Raw genomic sequence first — 27,972 nt, forward strand, 5'->3', positions numbered from 1 at the left:
GAGTAGCTAGGATTACAGGCATGCACCACCATGCCCAGCTAACTTTTATATTTTTAGTACAGACGAGGTTTCACCATGTTGGCCAGGCTGGTCTTGAACTCCTGACCTCGTGATCTGCCCACCTCACCTACCAAAGTGCTGGGATTACAGGCGTGAGCCACCATGTCCAGCCTTGTAAGTGTTCTGAGCATATTTAAGGTAGGCTAGGCTATGATGGTCTGTAGGTCAGGTGGATTAAATGCATTTTCTACTTAACGATATTCTTAACTTACAATGGGTTTATCAGGATGTAACTTCATCGTAAGTTGAGAAGCATCTGTACACAGAGACATGATTTATTGTACGTTATTAATTCAATAAGCTACCACAAGGGCATAATATCAGAAATTCTTTTTCAGATGGAATAAATTTAGCTTCATGTAAACCTAGTACATAGTCACCTGGCTAACTCCTCAGTGACAAATGCAGGCTTCGAGCATCAGAAGCCATCACGAACTAGCACAAAGTGGGGCATTTGGGACACACAGCACTAACTGATTATTGCATTCTTTCCAACTGAGCCAGAGGTGACCTCAGAATCCTTCTTAACACAGCTCTCCAGCCAGCTTCTTTCCTATCGGTCAGCGATGTAGACACAATTCAAGTCTACATGCCATTGCTTATCTAAGGGATTTATATGCAGAGCAGGAGCTTCCTTTTGAAAGAGAACACTGAAGAAATAATGTTTAACCCAAAGGAATGTGGGACCAAATCATATCTGCATGAGTAAAAGACTCCCTGATGGTGGAACTGCAGGCTCTGTGGCCAGGGGCAGGTGTGGGGAGCCTTCCAGAGTGCTCAAACCACCCCCTCCAGGGATCCATCTTAATGCTTCTTATGTGCCAGGCAATGAGCCTCCCAGGGCAACGGCCCTCACACACCTCTGTAGGTGGCCTTATGGCAAGCAGAGACATGAGACCCTCATTTTAGGCCACACCTCACTCGTCCTGGCTCTCTGAGTACCTCACACAAACATGGGCTGTGTCTCAGCTCTCAGTTCAAGTGGGTTCTTAGCCTCTGCTGGGCAGCATTGCCTGGCCCAGGGACTGACAGAGGGCAGCCTGCAGGCTCCATCTCTCCCTTCTTCAGAGCCAATGAGGAGCAGGCCAGGAAGGTCACAGAAGCCTACCCCCACCCGCTGGCTGGTAAAAGCCCCAGGGGACAGGCTGGGATGCTGCCACTGGGTGGACCCTGAGAGTCCCTCCCTGTGAGGCATGGTCCAAGCCTTGAGATCCCCCACCATCAAAGGTGAGGCCCTCTGCAAATCAGAAGATCCTCCTGAATGACAAAATCCTCCCAAATTGGAAGTATTCTGCACTGACATGGTGGTTACATGACTATAGTTGACCTTCGAACAGCATGAGGGTTAGGGGCACCAAGCCCCTGCACAGTAAAAAATCCACATATAATTTGTGACTCCCTCAAAACTTAACTACAAATAGCCTGCTGTTGACCAGAAGCCTTAAAGATAACATAAACAGTCAATTAACACACTATTTTATGCATTCATGAAATACCTAAATTCTTAATTTTTCAACAGGTTATGCAGTAAATTGTCACAAATCTCCAAAAAAATGTTCCAATATATTTACTGAAAAAAAATCACGGATAAGTCAGCCTGTGCAAGTCACGCCCATGTTGTTCAAGGGTCAACTGAACATTTGACAAAACTCATGAAACTGTACACCCAAAAAGTGTGAGCCTTAAGTAAACTTAGACCTCATAGAGTAAACTTTACAAAAATCTCTCAGCAAGGAACCCCACCTACTTAGCCAGCTCCACTCCCTAATATCGACCTTTCTGAGTACCTTGTATGTGCCCAGTGGGTGTTTTAAAGAATAAAGATGGCCAGGCGTGGTGGCTTAACACCTGTCATCCCAGCCCTTTGGGAGGCCGAGGCAGATAAATCGCTTAAGGCCAGGAGTTAGAGACAAGTGTGGCCAACATGGTGAAACCCCATCTCTACTAAAAATGCAAAAATTATCCGGGCATGGTAGTGGGCACATATAATCCCAGCTACTTGGGAGGGTGAGGCAGGAGAACCGCTTGAACCCTGGAGAAGGAGGTTGCAGTAAATTGAGATGGTGCCACTGCATTCCAGTCTGGATGACAGAGCAGGACTCCATCTCAAAATAATAACAATAATAATAAAGATGATGCCTAACGTTGACCATGCATGTTTCGTGTGGAGGACAAATTATTTACATAAGTGACCTCATCTAATTCTCAGAAACAACCTGTGAAGTGCTGTGACCTGTACTTTTAAGGTGAGGTCAGAGGGATCCAGAGAGGTTGAATACCTCTGGGGAGGTCAAGGCCAGGTGTGGGAGCCAGGACTCAAACCAGGATGTTCTAAATGAGCTAAGCCCGTTTCACTCTGCCAAGTGCCCATCCAACACTAGCTCCCAGGCATGGGTGTTGAGTGCTTTTTATACTTGATTGAGGCCCAGAGAGGCTCAATGACTTGTCTGAGGCCACTCAGTAGTAAGAGGTAGCAACAGGATTTGAACCAAGTATTGTCTTACTCCAAAACTCACTCTGTCTTACCGCCTACAAAGGAGGCCTGGGGTCCCTCACACCCCATTCCATCTGCTAGCCCCTCTTCTCAGGGTCTGCCTGGCCCCGGGTGACTTCCTTCCCCAGCCATGCCCACCTACAACCTGCTCTAGCAGCTTTGCTGGCCAAGACTACCAGAGGCTGATGCCAAAGGATGGACAGTCAAAAATATCTTCAAAAGCATGTTGCTATAGCTGGTCTGACACAGACAGACTGAGGCTGTGGGGTAAAAGCCTTTCAGGGGCCTCTGTACAGCCCAGCAACCTGGCTTGAAGGAACCGGGCCCTCCGGCTTCCCCACTCCGGATCATACATGGTTCCCACCCTCCTAACATTTCCTGGGAGAGAAGCCAAGGAGCTGTGGCAGGGAGGAATCAGTGTGCCCCAGGTGTGGGCCAGATTTTCCAAGCAGCCCCATTCCCACGGTCTGCTCCAGGGTCCTGCTGCGTGGGCCCTCGTGGACTCAGCCAATGATGCATCCTCCACAGCTGGCCACTTGGCCTCCCCTGGAGGACCCTAGAGTAGGTCTTTGTGCTTAGGCAGAACTGGCCCCTGACAATGGTGGTTGCCCATCTTTCTGTGCCTTGGCTCTTGGCAGAATGTCTGTTTTAAAAGGGATTTTGGTTGCAGGTAAGTAAACCTCTGGATAGAGGAAACCAAGCCAAAAAGGTCACTTTATGGTGAGGATCCAGGGATGGCTCCCGGAACTTAAACCAGCTGCCAGATCTAGGAGGGAAAAGTAAAGCAAATGACTCCGAAGAATGATGCAACCCTCCTGCGGTTCTCTTAACTGCTACCCCAGGGAAACCACCACAAGACCTGATGACCATGGTCCCTTCATACAGGCCAGCGGCCACATGGACTGACTACAGCCCACCACACCCCAGAAGAACACACCAAGGGTCTGTGCATTATTCTCATGGGAGGGACCCACTGGTCAGTTACCCCATGCAGCATGAAACACTTCTATGGGAGACAGTAATTTTCTCCAAGAAAGAACAAAAGAGCGAATTTTCTAACAGGTAATCTCTTTTTTCTCCATGCATGTACAGCATGCAGAGTGAGTCAGCAGACCTGGATTCTGATCCTGGCTTTGCCAAGCGTCCTGGAACACTCTCTTTCCCTCCCTGACCTCTGTTTCCCCATCTGTAGAATGATAGGGTGGGCCCAGCCCAGACATTGGACAACCTGGTCGCATTTAGCTGTGGATGTATCCGTGAGCCCTGTTTTCTAATTGCTGGCCCAGAGAAACCACCACCTGAACTGATGACCATGGTCCCTTCAAATGGAGGGAGCAGCTGTATGGAGTGACTATGGGAGTTGTTTCCTGATAATGTTCATTCTAGAAACTCTTTACTGCACAGGGCTTACTCCAGATACCGGTACTGTTAACAAATTGTGGGAGACAATTACTCTCTGACCACCAGATGCCGTGCCCCCCTAACTTCCCCTCTCAGCAAGGTAACCCTTCTTCTGGCCAGGGTCGACAGTGTCTAGGTCAGGTCCTGATCCTATCTGAAACTTGAGGCCTCCTCTGGGAATCTGGACTTGGAAAAAAAAGAAAAAGAGACAGACATCAGACCTCCTGTGTACCAGAACTTGTCACTTCAACTTGGAGGTCACTGTGGTGGGCCACATTTGCCCTGAAGATAGGAAACACCTAAAGTGGCCCTGCATAGAAGAAGGGTGGGTGACATGCAGAGCAAAGTAGAAGTAAGAGACGGGGCCAGGTGCGGTGGCTCAAGCCTGTAATCCTAGCACTTTGGGAGGCCGAGGTGGGTGGATCACGAGGTCAAGAGATCGAGACCATCCCGGTCAACATGGTGAAACCCTGTCTCTACTAAAAATACAAAAAGTTAGCTGGGCATGGTGGCGCGTGCCTGTAATCCCAGCTAGTCAGGAGGCTGAGGCAGGAGAATTGCCTGAACCCAGGAGGCAGAGGTTGCAGTGAGCCAAGGTAGTGCCATTGCACTCCAGCCTGGGTAACGAGCGAAACTCCGTCTTAAAAAAAAAAAAAAAAAAAAAGTAAGAGACGGGGCCGAGGGTGGCAGCCTTGGGAGGCTGAGGTGGGCAGATCCGTTGAGGTCAGGAGTTCAAAACCAGCCTGGCCAACATGGTGAATCCCCATTTCTACTAAAAATACAAAATTAGCTGGGCATGGTGGTGCACGCCTGTTAATCCAAGCTACTCTGGAGGCTGAGACAGGAGAATCGCTTGAGCCCGGGAGGCGGAGGCTGCAGTGAGCCACAATCGTGCCACCACACTCCATCCTGGGTGACAGAGCGAGACTCCATCTCAAAAAAATCCCAACACTTTCCCCTCCTAGTCCTGGCAGCAGGTCTAAGTTCAGGGAGGCATCCCTGGATCCTCACTGTAAAGTGACCTTTTTGGCTTCCTCTAGCCAGAGGAAGAATATCTGACATTACCTGCAACCAAAATCCTTCATTAAAACCCTTTCAAAACAGACACTGTGCCAAGAGCCAAGGCACAGAAAGATGGGCAACCACCCACCGCTGTCAAGAGAGGGAATACACTAGAAACCAGAGGAGAAAGGGAGCCTGCAGCTCCACGGTTGCAGAGTTTTATTCACAGCAATGGGACTTGGCACTTCACTCCCTTGAGTTAAGCATTCTTCAAATACTTTTTTAGAATATAACTCCTTCCAGGAGGGGCAAGCCATGAATTTGTTAATGGCAAAGAGGTTTGGATCCTTGTGTTGTCTGACTTGATTGGGAGTGGCTGGCGGGACTGCTGGAGGATTCTGCAGCCATTGCCAAGCTCAGCTGGAAAGCACGCAGAGGGAGTGGGCAGACCTGGATTCTGACCCCGGCTTTGCCAAGCGTCCTGGGGCAGTCTCTTTCCCTCCCTAACCTCAGTTTCCCCATCTGTAAAATGAGAGGGTGGGCCCAGCCCAGACATTGGACAACCTGGTCGCATTTAGCTGTGGATGTATCCATGAGCCCTGTTTTCTAACTGCTGGCCCAGGGAGTCCACCACCCAAACTGATGACCATGGTCCCTTCAAATGGGGCCAGCAGCAGTGTGGACTGACTACAGCAGTTGTTTTCTGACCACTTTCATCTCTGCTTTGGGAACAGACTCCTTGCCTGACAGCTGTGCTGTAAACAGTTCCTTATCCCAGCAAGCAGGGATGGCCACTCAGAGACAATGACAAAAGGAAAGAAAATGAAGGAAGTGGCCGGAGTTTAGCCTTCAGCTCAAGGAAACCTGGGAGACAAGCAAAGAGAGGCCAGCGGGGGCCTCAGAGTCAGCAGGCTGGAGCCCGAATACCTACAGCTTCCCTGTCCCAAACAGAACCAGCAGCCTGGGTACAGGAACCACTGTTCCTCATCACAGAGAAACCAACGAGACCGTGAGGTCTGATTTACAAAACATAGGAATCCCCAAAGGACATCATTTAATTGTCAGTTTATAGGAAGCAAAGGGCACTGGTGAACTCCACTTGCCTCCAAGATACTGGGTGCTAAGTGGATCAATAAAACAGGAACTCCCTCCTACAGAACTTACTACCCTTTAGGAGTCTCCGTTTTCTGACATTAAAATTCTGAGCACAACTGACAAAACTACCCAATAAGTATGCAAACATCTGGAAAGCAAAGCAGTCTCAAAAGTTCAAATGACTGAATAGGAAGTGACTGCAGGCTCTTCCTATTGGCTGTTATTGAAGGCTCACCCCATATCAGAACAAATATTTTTTAAATGAACACTCATCTCACATCAAATATAAATACAGACAGCCCTCAACTTAGGATGATTCAACTTATGATATTTTCAATGTTTTTATGAGTTTATCAGGGTATAACCCCACCGTAAGTCGGTAAGTCAAGGAGTATCTGCACAAGCATTTCTGCTGTAATATAGCATATTTTCCTACAAATCTTCACATCCTACAAAACCATACACTGAAAGTGGCAGGATTCATGGGAAAAACAAGGTCGGCACAGATCACTCCACACCTGTGGAAGCTTGCTACGGAAACGTTTCCAAAAACAGTAACAGGGCACTCGCTTCTTAGGAGGCCATTCTCATGCAAAGCCAGGCAGAGCACAGTGGCTCACACCCTTAATCCCAGCATTTTGGGAAGCCAAGACAGGTGGATCACTTGAAGTCAGGAGTTCGAGACCAGCCTTGCCAACAAGGTAAAACCCTGTCTCTACAAAAATACTAAAATTAGCCAGGCATGCTGGCACACATCTGTAGTCCCAGCTCCTCAGAAAGATGAAGCACAAGAATGATTGAACCCAGGAGATGGAGGTTGCAGTGAGCCAAGATTGTGCTGCTGTACTCTAGCCTGGGCAACAGAGTTAGACTCTGTCTCAAACCAAAAAAAAAAAAAAAAAAAAAAGAAATATGCAAAACCCATCCAGAGTGTCACCCACACCCATCATTTTCTTAAGTGACAATATCTTCGCAGCTCCTTCATCTGCCCTCTCAGCTGCCCACGGAGCTTAAGGGCGTGGAAAGATACTAAAACAGCTCTGACTTGTACTAAAGGAAGTTGCATCTATAGATTTTCAGCTTTTTTTTTTCTTGCTTTTTCATGTATTAGCCTTTAATCATGAAAAAAGTGCATCCTGATCTATCAAAGTGCAAACATACTGGGAAAAATTGAGAATGTGCCAATACAACTTTTCCAAACACCAACATCATTCTTCATTTATCGCTTACAGGAATACATGTTGTAGCACAACAAACAAATAATTTTAAGCGTCAGACAATCATTGGGCACTTGCACAAAGTCTTAAGAAGTGAGATCTAACCTATGAGTTGTTTTAAAGCATAATATAGTTTTCTAAAGTTTGTGGTTTTCACATTTTGCAAAGCCAACTCTGCCAGATTGAAAATAGCCACACATTCTTTGCAGGACCTCTCATTAAGAGGTGGAGGCGATTTCTCCATCCCCTCTATCTGGGCTGGCTTCATGACTTGCTGTGACCACCAGGATACAGCAGACGTGGTTTTATGGGACTTCCCAGGAAGGCCTCAAGAGGCCTTGCAGCTTCCCCTCTCAACCTCTTGCTGCCCTGAGGCCACCACATAAAGAAGCCTGAGCCTGCCTCTTGGAGGATAAAAGACCATGTGGAGAACGAAGCCCAGCCAACAGCCAGCACCAACCCCCAGACCTGTGAGTGAGGTCATCTTGGACTACCCAGACTAGTTAAGCCATCAGAGTGTTGCAGTCACATAAGTGGCCACAGGGAAGACCAGAAAACAACCACCCAACAGAGACCTGGCAGAGAATCATAATCACATAAAATGATCATTGTTGCCAGGCACAGTGGCTCATGCCTGTAATCTCAGCACTTTGGGAGGCCGAGGCAGGAGGGTTGCTTGAGCCCAGGAGTTTAAGACTAGCCTGGGCAACATAAAGAGACTTCGTCTCTAAAAAAAAAAAAAAAAAAAAAAAAAAACACGCCAGGCATGGTGGTGTGTGCCTTTCGTCCCAGCTAGCCACAAAGCTGAGATGGGAGGATCGTCTAAGCCCAGGAAGCAGAAGTTGCATGAGCCAAGGTCATGCCACTGCTCTCTAGCCTGAGTCACAGAGGAAGATCCTCTCTTAAAAATAAATTAAAAAAAAAAAAAAAAAGACTATTGTTTTAACCCATTAAACTTTGGGGTGGTTTGTTACATAGCAAAAGCAAATATAATATGAGATTTTATAGACATTTCAATAACTTGTTTAATGCATTGATTGTTTTCCCTGCTTGGGAGCAAATAAACCTTTTTATTCTGATCTCAATGAGTCATGGGTCCCTGAGAAGGGGCTAAACCAGCCCTTGAAAGTAACGGTGTCTCCAAGGACCCTACTGAGATTGAATGGAAGTCAAGGGCTGATCCACAATCCAAATTCCATGGAGAGCAACATGCAGCAAGTGCATGAGGAACCTGCCCTAATGTACGACACGGAGGATGAACCATTTCCAAATTTCAAACAGCTCCTGAGGGAGATGGAAGACTCTCCAACACCCCCAAACCTAGGCAAGACTCCAATCTTTCTGACTATGAGAGGCTCGATAATAGCCCCCTGGAATCTATAAATATGTTATCTTCCATGGCAAAAGGGAGTCTGCAGCCATGATCAAATTAAGGGCCTTGAGATGGGGAAAGTAGGCCTTTCCTTTGTAAGGCCTACTTGATTATGCAGTAGGCCTTATAAAAGGTCCTATACAAGGGTCCTTATAAAGGGAATAGGAGCAGGAGAGGCAGAGACAGAGAAGGGATGTGGCCATGGAAGCAGAGGTTGCAGTGATGGGCTTGGAAGATTGAAGAAGGGGCCACAAGCCAAGGAATACAGGTCACCTTGAGAAGTTTGAAAAGGCAGGGAAATGGATTCTCCCCTAAAGTCTCCAGAAGGAATACGGTTCTGCCAACACCTTAGTTTTAGCCCAGGGAGACCCATTTTGAACTTATTCCTGACTTCCAGAAATACAAGATAATAAATTTGTATGGTTTTCAGCCATTAAATTTGTGGTAAGTTTTACAACAGCAATAGGAAACAAATGTACTGGATAATTCCTCCTGCCTATAAGAATGTAACTCGGGACATTTATTCATAATAACAATAACAGCCAATAATAATTGCCCATATTTCCAATAATAATTGCTCATATTAATTCAATGTCTATTTCATGGCCAGCTCTACTCTAAGTGCTTTTCATGTATAAACTCATTTAATCCTCACAAAGACTATATAAAGAAGAGACTGTTATAGTCCATACTTTACAGATGAGAAAACCTGAGTCTTTACAAGGTTAAGTAACTTGCCAGGGTCACAGAGCAGGTAAATGACACAGGGCAGATTTGAACCCAGGCAGTCTGGTCCCAGATCTCACATTTAACCACTATACTTCCCAAATCAATCTAACAACAATAATAAAATAATTGGAAGTTACTGAGAGCCCTCTATGTACCAGGCTCATACCTAAGCTCTTTAAATACTCTCTCACTTCATTCTCATGGCACCCCAATGGAGCAGGGATTATTAATCATCCTTATCTACAGCAGAAGAAACTGAGATGCAGCAGTGTTAAACCCAGATGTTACATGCATCTGAGCCCAAAGCCCAGGTTTAATTTGCACACCTTACTGCCTCCCTCGTTCCTCTTTGAGAAGACAAAGATAAGGAGCGCCACCACATAATTCACCTTCCAAACTGAGATACTTAGAAGGTGAAAGGTATCGCTATTACTAATTTCACCAGGACAAAAAACATAAACTCAAACTATTCCAGCAAACCAGGACATATGGTCACCCTAAAAATAAGGGGACTAAAATCAAGGCACAAACTCTGCAGCTCAGGATTGCCCAGAAGGGGTGCCATGGAGCAGCTGCCAGCTCCACAGGACATCTGAGGCTGCCAGGTCACGGTCAAGGCTGGAAGAAGAGGGGTGGTCCTGGCAGAGCTCAGAACAGCAACTGCAAAGCCGCAGCCTGGGAGTCATTTGCAGTAACAGGAACGCAGCAGAGACTGGCAGGACCCGCTTCAGTGGGGCGGGTTTCATTTCTGAGCGCTGCCTGCACTTCCTTGGTCGCCTCCTCACTGGCCCTGCTCTCTCTTGGGGATGCCCAGGCCCGGGGGTGTCCACAGTGGCAGGCGTTCACTCATTCCCTGCCACACACTGCTCATTCATTAAAAGCCCGATTTCTCCCTGCTGTTCTAATTATGCACAGCAGTAATAAAGATGCTTTCTCCCTTACCAAAAAGGCCTATTTATGTGAGAAGAGAGCATTTCGCCCCCACAAGATTGAGTCGTCACTCCAGGCCTTATTGGAATCTGCTTCTCTTCTGAGATTGCCCAAACTCTGCCTGATCCCCCTCCAGCTTGGCCCACTCCTGAGCATTCTTATTTCCAGGAGCGCCACTGCAGAGTGAGCAAGATATAGACACCATTGCCCTCTGCTGTGTTCCCTCATGTCTTGCTGACTAATATCCAACCAAGAATAAGACATTTAATGAACACCTAAAATATATATATATATAGAAATGAAAGACATAGTCCATGCCTTTCTTGGGAGAAAGGGCATTGAGTGAAACAGCACAAGCTTTTAGGCTCCATGGCTCACCTCAACTCCAGCATTCACTGGTTAGGCAAGTGAGCAAGTTTCTCAAAGCCGTCAATTGCCTTATCAGCAAAACGGGGTAATAATAATACCAGCCTCATAGCGTTGCTAGAGGAGTCAATGGGATACAGGCATATAAGGCTGGCACATCGTAGGGGTTCAACACACACTAGTGGGAATTACCAACAGTCAAGTACCAAAGGCTTTGGGAACACACAGGCAGATCTAACCCCAATGGATGTGCCCAGGGAGGCTTCCTGAGACATGATACCTTTACCGAGTTTTGCAGGATGAGTAGGAGTTTGCTAGACAAAGGGAGGATGTCCCAAGCAGGGGGAACTGCATGTGTTGAGGGTCAAAGGTGACGAAAGGACTCTAAAAAACACAAGACACTGTGTAGGGACATGCACAGGGGGCACGTGGGGACCACCAAGGCCACAGACACAGTTGCAGTGGTGGGTGTTGACATGGAAGTGGATCCCATGGCCAGAACCCTAATTGGCAATACCCAGAGCATCACCTTGACCTTTTCTTAATTCCTTTGGAGGCTACAGCCAGCGCCCTGCCACCACCATTTGCAGCTTGGTGACTACAGGAAGTGGGGCACCCGCTCTCTATTAGCTGCAAGCCTACTCAACACAATTCCCTGAGGGCCTGCGACATGCCAGGCATGTGCCAGGAGAAGCTGTTCAGCTTGACCACTTGGGTCCCACGTCCCACAGCCTAGGTCCTGACCCTCACTCTGCCCCCTTCCAGCTATGCGCTGCTAGGACTGTCGGCTCTTTCCTCTGTGAAATGGGATAACAGGGGACCGTTCATGGTCATTCATTCAACAACAAACACGGTCAGCACTAAATGAGATAACTCAATATTCCCAGGTTTCAGTATATACTAAGTCCTCAATAAATGTCAATGTTTAAAATGTTTTTTAATTAAGATGAACCTCTAGGATGGCATCTCCAAAGCCCAATGCCAGGCCTCGAGAGACACCCTCAACCCAGGCAAAACTGCCTGCCCGTCATCCCTCTCCTCAAGCCCCACCCTGGAGAAAATGACAGTTTCCACTGGCCATGCCTAGCCCTGACTCAGTCACCACAGGAACCATCCCTGTCTGAACCACTTTGTCCACCTCCAACTCATCTCGCCCTTCTAGGGCTCCATGTGTCAACTCACTCAGGTCATGGGGGAGGGGGCAGGATTGAAGGTCATCTCAAATTTTGCTGTCCAACACCCAGAGCCTCGAGGGTGGCCCTTCAGATTTTGTAAAATAAGTAATTTAAACATCTTGTTAAGAAAATTAGCAAACATACACAAAGTAAGCAGAATAGTAATGAACCGCCACTCCCCACTGCCCAACTACCAACATTTGCCATTCTTATTTCATTGGCACCTCTGCCCACTCCCCAACCCACCCCAGCTGCACTTGTTGGAGAAGAATTAATGGGCAGCCTTCTGACACCACCACCCCCACCACCTACCCACCACCAAGCCCCTCCCCAACCCAGCACTCCCACTGCTCACAAATCCCAGCAGTGTGATATCTGTGGCACCCATTCTTTTGTACCAAGAGCATTCTGGAAATCCTCCCCAGGAAGCACAACCATTTTTATGTCCCTAATAGAGTGGCAACCGCTGAGCATGTGCATGAGGGCTGCATGCACAGGTTGGTGCCCTGGAATCAGATGGCCAGGCTTCCAATCAACGCTTCCCAGATGTGTGACCTTGGACAGGTCACTCAACCCGCATTCAGATTTCCCACCCGGAAGGGGAGAATGCTGGTAACAGGTTTGTTGTGCAGCTTTAAAACAATAAACTAATGCATGCTTGCTTCTCAGCAATGAGGAAATCTTAGAAATAGGTATGCAGGTGTGGGGGGCGGGGAGGGGGGAAGCTGACTCTCCTCCTATGCAATACTATTCACATCCTCCCTTTTACAATTAAAGGGAGAGGTGCCCAGAGGCACGCCGAGTTGCCAGGGACAGCCCGATCTTCAGGTCGGTCTCTGTCCTAAGTCCATGTATCTGGAATTCGCACTGGCCACCTTGAACTGGAGATCACTGGAAGTGAAGAAACAAACACTCTAGAACAGACCCAGAAGAGCAGCGGCAAGTGGCCCAGCATACCAGGCATGGATGTCCCCATCCTGAATGGGATTTCTCCCAGCACCTTGAGTGTGTGCGCATGTGTGAGCGGCCGGGAGGGGAAGGGGGGTAGGATAGAAGAGGGATGCTGAATTTGGTTTACAAGACAAAACAGTGTTGGCAAGGGTGTGGGGAGTGGGTACACATCCCTGCCCACTTCTGATTCGACAAATCCTATGCCCAACCCTGCATTTGGTACCATCGCCCACTCTATCCCAGCATGAGAGGCAAGAAACTGGCTCACTAATTCTCAGGCTTTAGCAAGTCAACACCCCTGCTTTATTGTCCTAAATATTTTTTTTTTTTTTTTTTACGATTTAAAGAAAAAAGTTAAAATAAAAAAGAATCAATCCAGTTGCTGAGTGATGTTCAGACAAAGACAGCTGCCAGTCCATCGCCTGCATTCGCCAGCTGAGGAAGAGCACAGGCGGGGACACGGCCTGGTCTCTCTGCTCCCTCTCCCTGGAGTGAGCCCCGTCAGGATCCTCCACCCCCCACCCCCCACCCTGCACTCCCCCACCACTGCAGTGCTGCGTGGGGAGGCACCTCCCCGATCCGCAGGAACAATGGGCTGGGGTGGGGGCAGGTGCGGCTTGAAGAGCAGCAGAGGGTGGGAGCCGCGGGCCCGGCAGCAAGACAGGGAACGCAGCACAGATGGTGGCTGTGCTGCCACCAGACTCAGTTTCTCCAGTTCTGGGGCCCCCCGCAGAGCCCAGCGCTCTTTTCGTGGCTGGATCTCCCTTGTGTCGGGGCGTTTTAATTTCATCCTCGCAGGCGGCTTGCCTGTCGCTCCCAAAGAAGCTGCCTGGGCACGTCTCCCCAGTGGCAGCTCCCGCCGAGGCCCTGCAGGTCAGGAATGCACGGGGCTTCCATGAGCCCAACTTTCCCCACTTCGGACCCACAGGAAGACTGGAATCCTGGTCAGCTGGGCCCTCTGTGGGAGAAACCTTGATTTACAGCCCTGGGCTCCGAAGCCTGCTCCTCTTCTTCCCGCAACCCGCTTCCCTGTACTCTCCAGCTCCCCCCACCCTTCGGAGCCCTAATCACGCTCCCCAAAGAAAGCGGCCCTAGCACATTTGCAGAATGCGAATTTCCGTCCTCCGCACTGGGTGCCTCCCTCTGCGCCCCGCAAGGAGGGGACAATTGAACCCCTGCCGCTTCACCCTTCCCCAGCCCAGTAAGTCCCTGGGGATGGGCGGGGAGCAGGGTGAGGAGTTCTTCGGCGGCAGCTGCAGCCCCGACTCCTGGCTCGAGCATCCAGCCGGGGTGGGATGGGGCGAGGGAACAGGTCCAAATCCCCAATTTCCCCCAGGCTCCCACTCCTACCTCGCTGAGTCACGAAAATTAGCTGCTGGGGCTACCCGGTCTCCTGGCGGCCGGCCCTTTACCCGGCCAGAGCCGGCCTCCGCAGCCCATCGCGCGGGGGCTGCACACGCGGGGCGGTCCTCACCCGCAAGCGCTCCCGGCACCGCAGGAGGCGCTACCCGAGGCAGGGACCTACTAGGCGCCCCAGTGGGGGCTGCAGTCCCCTCCGCGGAGTCCCCACCCCGGAGGGGCGCAGAGCATGTGACCCGCGGGGCGCTCGGGTCCCCCGGCCCCCGGCATCGCCGCGGCAGACCCCAGCCCGCCTTCCAGAACTGGGTGCAGCGCGGGCGTCCCCACTTTTCCACGGCGCGCGAGGGGGTGCGGGGCGCGGGGCGGAGCGCGCCTCCTCCCTCCCTGCCCCGCCAGCCGCGGCCGCAGGACCCGCAACCTGCGCTCACCTCGGGGCCCGTCGCTGCCGCCCGCCTCCTTGTCCGCCATAGTCGCGCAGCCCCAGCCGCGAGGGGAGCCTCCGGCGCAGCGCCCGTGCCCGTGCCCGTGGGGGTCTCTGTCCCTGTCCGCGGCGGCGCTCGGGCCGGGTCTGAACCGTGGGGCAGCGGGAACGCCGCTCTGACGCGGCCACCGCCGCAGCCACGGCTCCTCCCCGGGCCCCGCCCCGGCCCGCCCTGCACCCCGCCCCGCCGAGCCTGGGCCTGCGGGGGAAGGCCCCGGGAGGCGGGCGCGTTGAACCGCCCGGCCCTGGAGCTGCGCGCCCCGCCCGCCTAGAGCGGCCCGCCGAGGCCCGATCTCTCCACTCTGAGCTTCGGGACCGAGCTGTCGGCCGCGGCGGGGGTGGTGGCGCGCCCGGGGCTGCGCAGCGGGGGCTGATTTCAGGCTCTCGGGGCACCGCGGCGTGTCCGCTCTTTGGAAGGCACCGAGTGGCCGGGCCTGGAGCCCTTCAGCAAGCCCAGCGCGCCCCGCGCTCTCCCGAGGACGCCCGCGCCAGTTCCCAGCAGCTCTGTCTGTCCCCCGGGATCCCAGGGGAGCGGCCCAGGACCGGCGCAAAAGCGGGCTGGGTGGACCCCGGCGCGGGCAGGACCCAGGCTGCAGACCTAGGACCTGCGAGGGGGCCGAGTCCGGGGCACCGCGGCGGGCCTCCGCCTCCAGGCCGCCTGCAGTACTCCATGGCAACTCTGGACCCAGGGAGGTGCTTGCCGCGGAGGCTGAGTCGAGCCTTCCATATATGGGATCCAGCCGGGCCCTCCTTAGAAGTCTGAGAATAACGATATTAATAATTCAAGGCTTCAGCGGTGAATGATTCATACACCCTGTCCCTGGCTCCTCCACACACAGGCGCCGCTGGCACGTGTTTGGGCCTGGCCAGGCAGCCCTTGGGTCCGCGGTGCCACCACCGTGTCTTGGCAAACCAGGGCAGTAACAGGTATCCAAGAAGCACCGTCACTAGGTCCTTTCCAGGTGCCTGGCACTGTGCCACCTGCCTGGTGCTTTACCTCTATCTTCTTTCCTCCTTATAACTAACATTTTGCAGGTAAGGAAACTGAGGATTGGCAGGGTTACAATATCACACCCGGCAGGTGAGTCCCAGAGCTGGGATTCCCACCCAGCTGTAACCACCAGCATCCCTCACTTCCAGAGATGGGTGGCATTCCCCAAAGAGCACCTAGGGGAAACGTCATCGTATAACCCCATTACGGATGATGAAATGGGCAGAGAGCTGTTACGAGAGCCCAGAGACCAGAAGGTGAAGGTAGAGTGACAAGTTCAAAACACGAAACTTGTCTTCTGTCTGCCTGCATTAAAAATCCCAAATGTACAGTTCCTGGTTGTGTATGAAACCACAGTCAAGTTAGCTGACCTACCTGAGCTTCAGTATTCTCATCTGTAACATGGGTATAACAGGAGAACCCACTCCATAACTCCGAAGATTAAATTACACTATGCATATAACATGCTTAGCCTGGGATCTAGCACATGGTAAGCGGTTCAAAAATCATTAAGGCGTCTTTTTTAACAATCAACAATGGCTGGTTGGGCAGGGCAGTGGGCAGTGGAGGTACAGGGCAGAGTGAGGGAGGGACTCCCAGAGGGTAGAACAGTGTGGTCCCACAGAGTGCCTTCCCTGCACCAAGACTGCTTGCTTGCTGAGATAACACCATCTCAGAGGCAGACCCAGAGATGTGTCCAGTGAGTGGCCTGGAAGCCAGGAGCATGTGGCACCCAAAGCCAGGCAGAGGAAGGGCTGAGGCAGTTGTCCCAGGCAACAGCCTTGCAGGCTCAGGATGCAGAGGGGAAGGGGCTGGCCCTGAACCTTCATCAACCCCACAGCTACCTTCCCAGTTCTGCTCAGATCTTCCCATTGAGTGAAGCTGGTTGGGCTGAGGCCACATGGGTTAGAAGAGGAGAGGGCAAGGACAGCCACTGGCACTCTGTCCACTGACTGCCAGTGTCACATGGACACTTGCCTGAACTGTGACTGATGCCAGAAAGAGCTTGCGATTAAACATGGTTCTGACTGTCTTGTGCTCAAACCATGCTGGGCTTCCCACATCTACAGGAAAAAGCCCTAACCCTTTGGCGTAACATTCAAAACCTTGGACAATAGTGATCTTCAACCTTCCTCATTGGCAATCTCTCTCCCAAGAAGACTTCCCTCAGACACTGCCCAAGGGAGCTCTCCTCTCCCTCCTCCCCTCCATCCTCACTGCCACCCTCCTTGACCAGGAGCCCATGGGCCCTCCCTGTCTGCCGCAACCTGCCCACAGCTCCCCCACCCTCCTGTCTCACCCTCTCAGTCCAGGCTTTGTGATCTGGTCTGCCCCCACCCTGCTCCAGCCCCAGCTCCGGCTGCTCTGATTCTTCAGTCCCTCTCACCCACCCTTGCTTCTCTTATGCTGGTATTTCAAAGACATGAAAATGTGCTTGATGCCTGGATCACCAGTCCCCTTGTCTCACCACCACCAGCAACCTGAGAATCACTTCTCTTCAGCTTCCTTTCCCCGTGCTGGCCAGGGGGCCCCTCCTCAGTGTCCTCAAGGCAGGCACCCGTTCCTCCCCATCAGACCAGGGCATCAGGACATGGCCTTGGCAGCCTGTCAGAAGCAGCAGAAACCCGAAGCCCCTGCCCATCTGCCTCCTGCTGTAGAAAGGCTTTGGGCGCCACCTGCCCTCACGGGACTCCCAGCCACAGTGACATGAGGGTGCCTGAGAAGAATGGGAGGTGACATGTATGCCTCAGTGCTGAGGGCAGAGAGCAGAACACTTGATTTGCAGGGGAGCATGAAAGGCAGTGCATACTCTGCCTGGGATTTGCCCTCACAGCTTTCATGCTCATCACGCTAATTACAACGCGCCCTGCTGAGCACACCATCCAGCCTGCCATCGAGGGACTGCTGTGGTCTCACCTAGTTCTCATGGTGGCCTTTGTGGTTTTGCAGGAGAGGAACAGGAAGCATTCAAAGGCTGAGGTACCTGTTCAGGCATCCTCTGGCTATCAGAAGCAGGGCTGGGGTTCAAGGCCACATCAAGGAAGGGTTCCCACCTTCCTCCCAGGAGTCTTCTTTTCCAGTGGCAGCCAGGGTGACAGCATGTCATTCTCTTGCTACCAGAGTCTACACAAATTGGCCTGATGCCTCAGTGACCTCAGCTCCTTCCACTCTCCGGTTCCCCCAAGCCCAAACACACACAGGCCCACCTGGGGGTCACTGCCCAGGACACATCCCCAAGAGAATCAATCGCGTGGCTTGCTTCTCCCAGAAAACTCCATCTAAAACTGCTGCCTCGCTGCCCCCCTTGGGAAGTAAGCCCCAGGAGAGCAAGGTCGTGGACTGTGCTGCCAACTCTGTATCTCTGTGCCTAGAACAGCGGCTGGCACATGGCAGGCACTTAATAAATGCTTGATGCTGGACTGGCTGATTCAGCAAGTGAAGCAGGAACACAGCCAGCTGTGCCCAGCAGGAAGAACAAAGCCCAACATACAGACATTCTGCTGACCCCTGGGGTTCATGCCTGTCTGCAGCCCCAGCTGTCGCAGGGCATGCCCAGACTGGTGGGAGGTTGCTCTGCACCAAGTTCCCTTAAGCTCCCCTCCAGAGAGACCTCTCCTCCAGGGCAGCACCCTCTATACCATCTCTTCTCCACCCTCCACAGGCTGTGGACTGTGATAGCAGGTGGAGAGAACGTTACACGTCTTGGTTGGATACCCAAATCCCAAAAAGTGGCCCAGTCCAGAGCCAAGTCACCACCTCCAAGTTCCCTTCCTACTGATCACTCCAGCTTCAAGGGCCTAGATCTGATGCCTCCACTGGAAGCCAATTTTCTACTAGTTTTGCCAGGTAAGCAACCCTATCTCTTCCTACAGGCCTCAGCTTGGATGTCACTTCCTCCAGGACCCCACCTAGCCCTCCAAGACCACATGAGGCTCCTCTTCTCTTATCTGTGCCCAACTCCCCATGTGCTCCTATCTTAGCACTTATCACAACTCCGAGGTGAGTAGTATTGCTAACCCCACTAAAGAGATGACCAAACTGAGATATAGAAAGGTCACTGAGCTCAGAAGCTGCAGTGCTGAGACTAATCTCTGAGACTAGAACTCAGGTCTCTCCAGCTTCAGGTCACCCACCTCCCCCTCTAGCTGCCAGCTCCCCAAAGCAGGGCCAGCCATGTCCACATTTGGAGCCCCCAGACCCTAGAGTGGCGCCTGGCTTAGAGAGCAGAACACTGAAGGAAAACGGCCCCTCAGCTTCAGGCCTTTCTCATCCTCTCTGGAATCCCATTCACCCAAAGCCCCCCTGGATGCTTCCCTGACAACAGACTCCCTCTCTGCTCTTCAGCTCCTAAACAAACCCCACCACATCCATTGATGCAAATAGAAGTCAGAATCCAGAGGCAGGCCCAGCTAACTGCACTAGGCAGCCAGGGCACCCTGTAACCTGCAATAACCACTGACTGTGGAAAGAGCTGGACACGCTGCACAATGCGGGTGGGAGAGGCAGCTGAGTCCTCTGGCCTCCAGCTCAGAAGAAACTGAGGATAATTTTTGATGGACCAGCCGCTAAGGGCAGTGAGCCCTGGGGATGCATCAGGACCAGTAATGAGAAAAACACAACAGGAAGAAGCAGACAATAGCACGGGGTCAGCTGGACCAGGGTTCAAGTGGGCTCAGCTGCTCCCTGGCCACCTCAGGGTACCTGGGACATAGCTCTCTGGGTCTGTTTCTTCACCTGTAAAAAGGTCTCAGGAATGATAGGTAAGATCAATATGGGAGATAATACATGTAAAGCATTCCATTTAGAGTCAGTCTATATATGCCACAGTTAATACAACTTATTTAATTTATACATTTGGACCACAAAAACGCCACTTCCTTGTATGTTATAAAGTACAGAATGGATCCAAGCAAGATTTTCTTGGCTGATAAAGACACACAGAAGATGTGAGTAGCTTTTTCCTTTTTATTGTTTATTTTTTAAAAAATGTTTTTGTTCAGCTTAAGAAACACTGATACGAGTCCAAATCTGAACTTTGACATAGGACACTGCCTGTAAAAGCTGCTTTGGACTTTCGCCAGAGTGTTGTCCATGAACTGAATATCATAAAAGTGACTAATTTATAATAGGACCAAGATTCGGGTTTGCTAAAGCAACACAGAAACTTGCAGAGAAAACCTGGGCAAATGTCAGCCTCCTTGACCTCCAACTGTCAGTGCATTTTAAAAAGCCAGCCTTACAGCTGAATCACGGTGGCCGGCGTGTATACATCCTCCCCCTCCTCGGTATTCCAGCCCATCTGGTGTGAATCAGCCTCTCCATTAACATTCCAGAACACCCTTCACATGTACAGTGTGTGCTGCTGCGCGACCCTTTCAGGGAAAAATTCAAGGACCAGAGGAAATTATTGCTCCAAATATCACCATCACTCAGGACTGCAATGTAAACTTTAGAAATGCCTTCTCAGGTAATGGAAGGTTATCCAAATATTTTTTGTAAGTATTTCAAATAGCAAAGGCTCATCTATAGTTGGTTTCACAACAGCATTCTCAAAACTGCTCAAACCCTGGCCCTGCAGAGCTGGTGGTTCATTAATAAGACAGGACATTCCGGAAGCCATATCTCAAGGAGGACAATGCAAAGTGAGACAAAGGTTCAGAAAAGGGAAACTGGCATGATCATGTGGCCAGGAGAGTTTTCACAAGGGCTGCAACTAACCAGACACTAGGAGAGCCAAGGGTTTCATGTTCTAGAGAAAAACAGCTTTCCCTTCTCCAGCCCACTGCCCAGTGCTTGGCTTGCAGGAGGTACTCAGTAAATGTTTGTGAATTGAATTAATAAATGGTCCAGTAAATAAATAATAGAGGCTAGGCACTGTGGCTCATGCCTGTAATCCCAGTACTGAGAGGCTGAGGCGGGTGGATCACTTGAGGTCAGGAGTTCGAGACCAGCCTAGCCAACCTGGTGAAATCCCATCTCTACTAAAAATACAAAAATTAGCTGGGCATGGTGGTACATGCCTGTAATCCCAGCTACTTGGGAGGCTGAGAAAGAGAATCACTTGAACCCAGGAGATGGAGGTTGCAGTGAGCCAAGATTGCACCACTGCAATCCAGCCTGGGCAACAAGAGCAAGGCTCCATCTCAAAAAATTAAAAGTAAATAAAAATTATAAATAAATAAAGGGTGGAAACGGGCTCAGAGATACTAAACTTCTTGATCAAAGTCACATAATTAGTGACAGAGCTAGGGTCAAACTCCATCCCCGTGACTCCCAGCCCAGCTTAACCCTTGACACCCATTGGCCTCTTCTGCAAAATATGAAGCAGAAGATAGCTCGTGCTAGCTGTGATTACTCGGTGATGACTCACTGGGGCACTGGAGAAGGCAGGAAGCCCTTTCCAGCTCCCTGGACAGGAGTGTGGCAACAGATTGGCAATGTCTGCCGGCTGTAGGGAGTGGGAACTGTGGCATCCACTGCATGGTCTTGCCCTTCCTGGGACCCCTTGACCTCTAGGACCACTCCTTTCTAACTCTCTAGCATTCTGTAATAGGCAAGACAACATTGTGCAACTATGCAAAGATAGATCTGAGTGGAAGCAGCCACTTGCAGGTTCAAATGCCAGGAAAGGCCTTTGCATAACAAATCCCCCTTAATCATGGTGCTGTCCTGATTACCTACAATCCTCGAGCTGCCTATCTAGATGTTTCTATCCCATCCCAAGAACGTCTGCCTGTCCTAGACAGAGGTAGGCTGGCATGCCTGTCTGTCTGCACAGTTGTGTGTGCTCTTCCTGGTAGCAAGCCCATGGTCACAGTATTTGCCTGGAGGAGAGATGCAGGCAGCACCCAGCTGAGGAGAAGGAGACCAAGTGACCTAGAATAAGGGTGTATTATCTGAGCCAGAGGGCTGAGAGCTTCCACAGCAGTGTCAAAGAACAATGCTTGCACAGGTCTCCAAAAACACCAGAGTTGGGAATACACACGTAGGTCACTATCCTCATTGCTATACTTCTCAGGAAAAGCAGCACTTTTTGCAGTGACTTCTGCAAGAGTGAGCCCAAATATTGTTTGTCTTTGTGTCACTGGATGTATTAGCCCATTTTCACACTGCTGATAAAGACAGGCCTGAGACTGGGAAGAAAAAGAGGCTTGATGGACTGACAGTTCCACATAGCTAGGGAGGCCTCACCATCACGGCAGACGGTAAGAAGGAGCAAGTCACATCTTACATGGATGGTGGTGGGCAAAGAGAGAGAGCTTGTGCAAGAGAACTCATCTTTATAAAACCATCAGATCTGGTGAGACTTACTTACTGTCACGAGAACTTCATGGGAAAGACCTGCCCTCATGATTCAATTACGTCCCACTGGGTCCCTCCTATGACATATGGGAATTATGGGAGCTACAATACAAGATAAGATTTTGGTGGGGACCCAGACAAACCATATCACTGGGTTCCTGGTGGCAGCCCTGTGGGAGCTGGGACCAGTCACTTGTCCCTGGGCCTCAGTCTCCTCATCTGCAGAGCATACCCAGCTCTTCCCCCTGCATCACCCACTGCTGACTGCTCTCCCACCTTGCATCATCCCATTGATTCACCTTGAAGGGCAGCTCCCGAGAGGGGCCCTCCTCGCACCACCCATGGTTACATATCATATTATGCCTCCCCATTTCTCCACGGCACTTACAAACTTTAAAGTCATTTTGCATATCTGTTTATTGTGAGCCTTCCTCACTTTCTGGGCTCTTCCTGCTGGCAGTGGTGAGCATGAACATTGATCAAGCACCTGCTATGTGCAGGGCATTGCTCTGGGAACCTCACATCCCTTGCCCTATTTATCTTCACGGTCATGCAGATAAGAGAACGATACTGTTAATGTCCACCATTTTACAGATAAGGAAACTGAGGCCCGGAGATTAGGTATTCAGCGGTTGTGACCTAAGGAGAAAGTGTCAGAGGAAGAATTTGCCCCACAGCATTCTGAGCTCAAGAACATGACGTCTGCTATGCCTCCATCTGTGCGGAGCGGTGTCCCCAGCCCCTAGCGCAGCACCTGGCACATGGCCAGGGCCTCAAGAAACGTGTTGAACATATGAACAAATGACCAAATTAGAAGGCAGAGATTATAGTTCACAAAGCACCCTGACATCTCTCCTCTCACTTGAATCATGTAGCAGCACTGAGAGGGAAACATCACGATTCCCAAGCTTTTTAAGATGAGAAAACCAAAGGTCCAGTGAGATCAGGAACAACCTTGCTGGGAATTGGATTCTCTGCAGGCTGCTTTAGGCTATTTTGTTTCTTTCCAATTTTGTGCTCTATTATTTATTTTTGAGACGGAGTCTTGCCCTGTCACCAGGCTGGAGTGCAGTGGCCCATGATCTCAGCTCACTGCAACCTCTGCCTCCCAGGCTGAAGTGATTCTCCTCCCTCAGCCTCCCTTGTACCTGGGACTACAGGCATGAGCCACCGCGCCCAGCCAATCTTGTGCTTTATTTAAAAGCTGTGGGGTCTATGTCTAGCCAAGGATGCAGGTCTCTGTTCTGCAGAACGGGGTTTGTTAAAGTTGTCAAGAATAAGGCCTGCTTTAAGGGAAACAAAGTAAAACTTAGAAGACAAGAGGGTAAAATGGATTATGGTGCTTGGAAATGCTTGGCGATACAGGATTAAAATAAGTACAACACGCCCAGATACACGGTAATTGCTCACATAACAGACAGACAGAGCATGTGTCACACTGCTTACCCCTAGATGGAAGGGAACATGAAAGTTTGTGCACCTCATACTCATGAGCTACCACAACATGGTGTGAAGGTTGGCCTGGCAAATTACTCTCCGGCACATTGTTCTGGCCTACTGCTGGCCTGCAGGCTTCTCAATAGGTCCAGCCTGGGCAAGGCCAAGTGGAGGTGACTGGTGATGAATACAATGTGGAAAGCATATGGTCAGCCTGTTGCCTTTATCTGCTATTTGGATGCAGGCCTTGCCAAAATTACCTCTGGCAATAAAGTCTTCGGGGGTTTTGAAGTGAGCTGTAGATGGAGGCTCGTCTGTCTCTCAGGGTACCCGATGATTCCCTGGTTATGATTTTGCAAACAAGGAATTTAATGCAGAAGTGCATCGAAACCACATTATGGGTCAAAATTTTGCAGATTATACACATTTCCCAACAGAAGAAGATGAAATGCTTACAAAGAAAACGTTATTTCACTACATAAAAAACAGCATAACTCCAGGCATGGAGAAGGTATAGAAGAGAGTCATGCTGCTATGCAACAGATCCAGTCTATGGGAAGAAATCCAAGAAAGAAGTTTAAAAAAAAAAAAAAAAGAGGGGGGCTAGGCAGGCACAGTGGCTTACACCTGTAATTCTAGCACTCTGGGAGGCCAAGCGGGAGGACTGCTTGAGCCCAGAAGTTTGAGACCAGTCTGGACAACACAGGGAGACCTAGTCTCTACAGAAACTAAAATTTAGCCAGGTATAGCGTGGTGGCGTGTGCCTGTCATTTCAGCTACTTGAGAGGCTGAGGTAGGAAGATTGCTTTAGCCTGGGAGGCCAAGGCTGCAGAGAGCAGAGATTGTACCACTGCACTCCAACATGAGTGACAGAGCAAGATGAAGAAAGAAGGGAGGGGGAGGAAGAGGGGGAGGGGAGGAGGAAGAGGGGAAGGAAGAGGAGGAGGAAGAAAAAGAAGAAGAGGAGAGGAATAAGAAGGAGGAGGAGGAGGGAAGAAGGAAGAAGAAAAAAGCAGTAGTAGTGGTGGTGAAACTGTCCCAAAATGTCCCTTGCTCAGAAGAAAGATCAGGTAGTTCGAAGGAAGGTGAGCTTCCTCAAAGCTCAGGATCAGGCTACTGACAACTAAACCAAATGATTTTCTATGAGGATTTTTCAAATAAAGACAATGAACTTATACATCAACCAGCAAAAAACAAATAAATAAAACTTAAAGTCACATGTACCTTTTGCATTCTATTCCACAATATATTTGTTTTCTCAACAAAATTAACATCTTAGATTTCCATTACTTGTTTCTAAAATGTTTTCTTGTGAAAAATTTCAAGCATCCACAAAAGCAGAGAGAACACTATAATGCCCATCAGGTACCCATCACCCAAATTAATTTTTAAAAATCAACTCTATAAAATTGCTCTTCCAGGGAAAAAAATAACAGTTGCTCTCATTTACACTTTATGTGTAAATACGCTGACATGGTTTAGATGTTTGTCCTCTCCAAATCTCATGTTGAAATATGATTCCCAATGTTGGAGGTGGGAGGTGTTTAGGTCATGGGGACAGGCCCCTCATAAATAGCTTAGCGCCATCCCCTTGGTGATGAATGAGTTCTAAGTTCACTGACTCCTCCTCTGATCTCTCTTTCTCCTGGTTCTACCATGTGTCATGTCTGCTCCCCATTTGCCTTCCACTATAATTTTAAGTGTCCTGAGGCCTCACCAGATGCCAAACAGATGCCAGTGCCTTGCTTTCTGTGCAGCCTGCAGAACTCCGAGCCAATTACACTTCTTTTCTTTATGAATCATCTAGTCTCAGCTGTTTCTTTATAGCAACACAAAAATGGACTGACACATATGCCCACTTATTTTTCACAGTCCTCTCTCTAAGAAGTCCACACTTATATTGGCCTCTATTTCAGATAAGGATATTGCAGGTGGTGAGGTCAAGTCACCTGGTGGAAGTATTGGGGCCAGAAGGGGCAGAGCCAGAAGTCACCCAGAAACGGTCTGCTTACCCACCAGTGGCCCTGCCAAGAGCCTGGAGGTTAAGTGCTTTAAAATAATTCAAAGAAATGGGGCATTTCTTTTAAGCCTAAAGTTTGCATTAAAGTCACATGGTTTCTGGAAGTATCCCACTAGTACTCAGCCAAGACACCTGGGCATCCCTTCACCCTCCCCTCATTTATTCTCATTCAGCCTCTCCGTCACTTATTCATCCTCTCCGTCAGACATTCTTTTCTTCCATCAGATATATGCTGTCACATAAAATCTAATCAGACACAGGCCCAGTCCTCAAGGAGCACCCAGACTTTGTGAAAAAGAGAAAAACAAACATAACCAAAATTCAAGGCAGACTTCAACTAGTATCTTCAGGTATGAAATTTACAAGAAAATTTTACCTATCTTCTGCTTCAGGGAGCAAGGGCAGGGGGCACAGAGCACAGTAGTTAAGGATGTGGGTGGGGAAGTTAGATTATACTTGCTCCAGCCCCACCTAGCTCTGTGGCCTTGAGTGACTCATCTACCCTCTCTGATTCACTTGTAAAAGAAGGTTGATATGAACCCTTTTATATTAGAACCATTGGAACATTTCCTTAGCTAATGCTTAACCCAGTTTCTGCAACAAAGGAATCTCTCCATCATGTTAGCTGCTGTAATAGGCCATTACCTATAACCTATAGCCTGCTCTCAGTAATGACTCCTGGCCTGCCTGAGTGAGGCAGGAGCTTTGTAAAAGAATGTATGCATTTGCAAGTCAGCTAAGATGTTTTTCTTAACAGGCATTTTCTCAGAAAGTCTGTATATCCAGAAAATAAGTGACACAAATAACAAAAAGCCTCAGCCTTCCCTACTCAGCTGGCCAAGAGATGTTGGCCACGTGTGGGAAGAACGATCTGATGGTCAGTGAAGCAGGGACAAAGACACCCTGTTGTTTCACAGCCTGGCGCTGGCATGCTGGCATGCTGGCACAAATTCCATGATTCTGCAGAGCAAACCCATGGGCAGTGGGGCCAGAATGGCCAGGGCAAGGCCTGCAGGTCAGACAGGCCTGTGTCCCATTTAGCCTCTCTCCAGGATGTCCCTCTTCCTTAGTAAGGACCAAGAGGACCCCAAGAAGACACCTGGCACACAGTGAGCTCTTTACTAGCTGCAGTTATCACTATGATCAGTGTTGAGATAACACCCAACCTGGGCTCAGGATCCCTGGCTCCATGATCAGGTTCTGTCTTTTGCTGTGTGGCTTTGCACAGGTCACCTAACCTCTCTGATGCCCAGTCTCCCCATCTGTACAATGAGGACAAAAATCACACTTATTCTTCCTGCTTCATCCTGTCTGTCAGAGACCTGGAGAGGAATCTCAACTTTGGCACTTCTTAGTTTGTGATCTTATTTACTGTAAGCCTTATTTTTCTCATCTATGAATGGGAGTAATTATTGCACCCACCTCCCAGGGCACAAATTCTATGATCCTATAGGGCAAACCCCTGCAAAGACAGAGTCTGGAAGTAAAGTAAGTGCTCTAAAAGAATTAAAGGAAATTGGTCTATGTCCTCTTTCTTTTGTGAAGAGTACATAAGGCAGTGCGTGTGGAGTGCTTGGTCTGGAGTCTGGCACATGGTACCCACTCCAGGATAGAGAAAGGAGCTCCTCAGTAGATAAGGGCTGCACCACTAGGAGTCTAATCACACACTCACTCACTTTCTTTTGGTGCTTGCTCATTTTCTGCTGGGCACTAAGCACTCAGCTACCTCATTTCACCGTCACAAGTGAGCCAATCTCATGCCAGGGTGGGAGCTGCCCTTGTAAGCAACACAGTGGGGCCACGGCCAGCAACACAGTGGGGCCATGGGCCAGCCTTCCTCTCCCCACCCTGGCAGGGGTCAGCTGTGTGCAATTTAGTCACCACTGGCTATGCAGCCAGGTAATGCCCCCAGACTGCTCCAGGCTGGTTGTGTGGTGGGAGGGAGGAGAAGGGAGGGGGCTCTTCCCTAACCAGCCTGTACCTGGACAGTCTTCACTCATAACAGGGGGGAAACACACTATCTTGACCCATCCCCCCTCAGCTCACTGTGAGGATGAAAAGTGCAAAGATCTGGATAAAGGTAAAAGGGCCAAATGAAAGAAAATTATTTATTTCATCTCCAAAAAGATTTGTTATTTTCTACATTTCCTGTTTTGTCTAGTATCCTGATAAAGTTCTAAGTTTAGAGCAAACAAAAAATTAAAGAAAAAAATCAAAATATTAAACTTTTTAAAGGTTAAGTTTCTGGTTTTTAGAAACTAAGAAAATTGGGGATAAGAAGAAAAATAGACACTGAGCAAACTGCATCAATGTGATCTCACAGGTGTGTAACGTGCTTGTGAGCCTAAGTGTGTGCATGTAAATGCATCTGTATCTCTCAGAGTCCAAGAATACTCAAAAGTCACAAAGAAATATCCTCAAGAAGAAATATACAGATAAATAAAAATATGAACAAAATGATCGATCTTGTCAGTAATTTATTTGTGTGTGTACATAATGAACAGGGTAAATTATAAGACAATAATATCTAATAATGAGATCACAGTAGAGTCTATACTTTCATATATACATAGATGGAGTCATCATAAA

The 27,972-nt window shown here is 49.6% G+C and overlaps 1 protein-coding gene across 3 annotated transcripts in view; it reads right to left on the reverse strand.

Moving 5' to 3' along the window:
- HSPA12A (heat shock protein family A (Hsp70) member 12A) overlaps positions 1 to 27,972 on the reverse strand; it is a 185,515-nt gene that overhangs the window by 60,611 nt on the left and 96,932 nt on the right. Inside the window, exon 1 of one of the 3 annotated variants that reach the window (XM_039465353.2) lies at positions 14,580 to 14,789. The exons of the other annotated variants lie outside the window; for them this stretch is intronic. Within the exon in view, the coding sequence (XP_039321287.1) occupies positions 14,580 to 14,619 (40 nt within the window). The 5' untranslated portion in view covers positions 14,620 to 14,789. Of the gene's footprint in view, positions 1 to 14,579; positions 14,790 to 27,972 lie in introns of those variants that run through there. 3 annotated transcript variants of the gene reach the window in all.

The sequence above is a fragment of the Saimiri boliviensis genome, chromosome 12 (assembly GCF_048565385.1).
Source record: "Saimiri boliviensis isolate mSaiBol1 chromosome 12, mSaiBol1.pri, whole genome shotgun sequence".
Lineage (NCBI taxonomy): Eukaryota > Metazoa > Chordata > Mammalia > Primates > Cebidae > Saimiri > Saimiri boliviensis.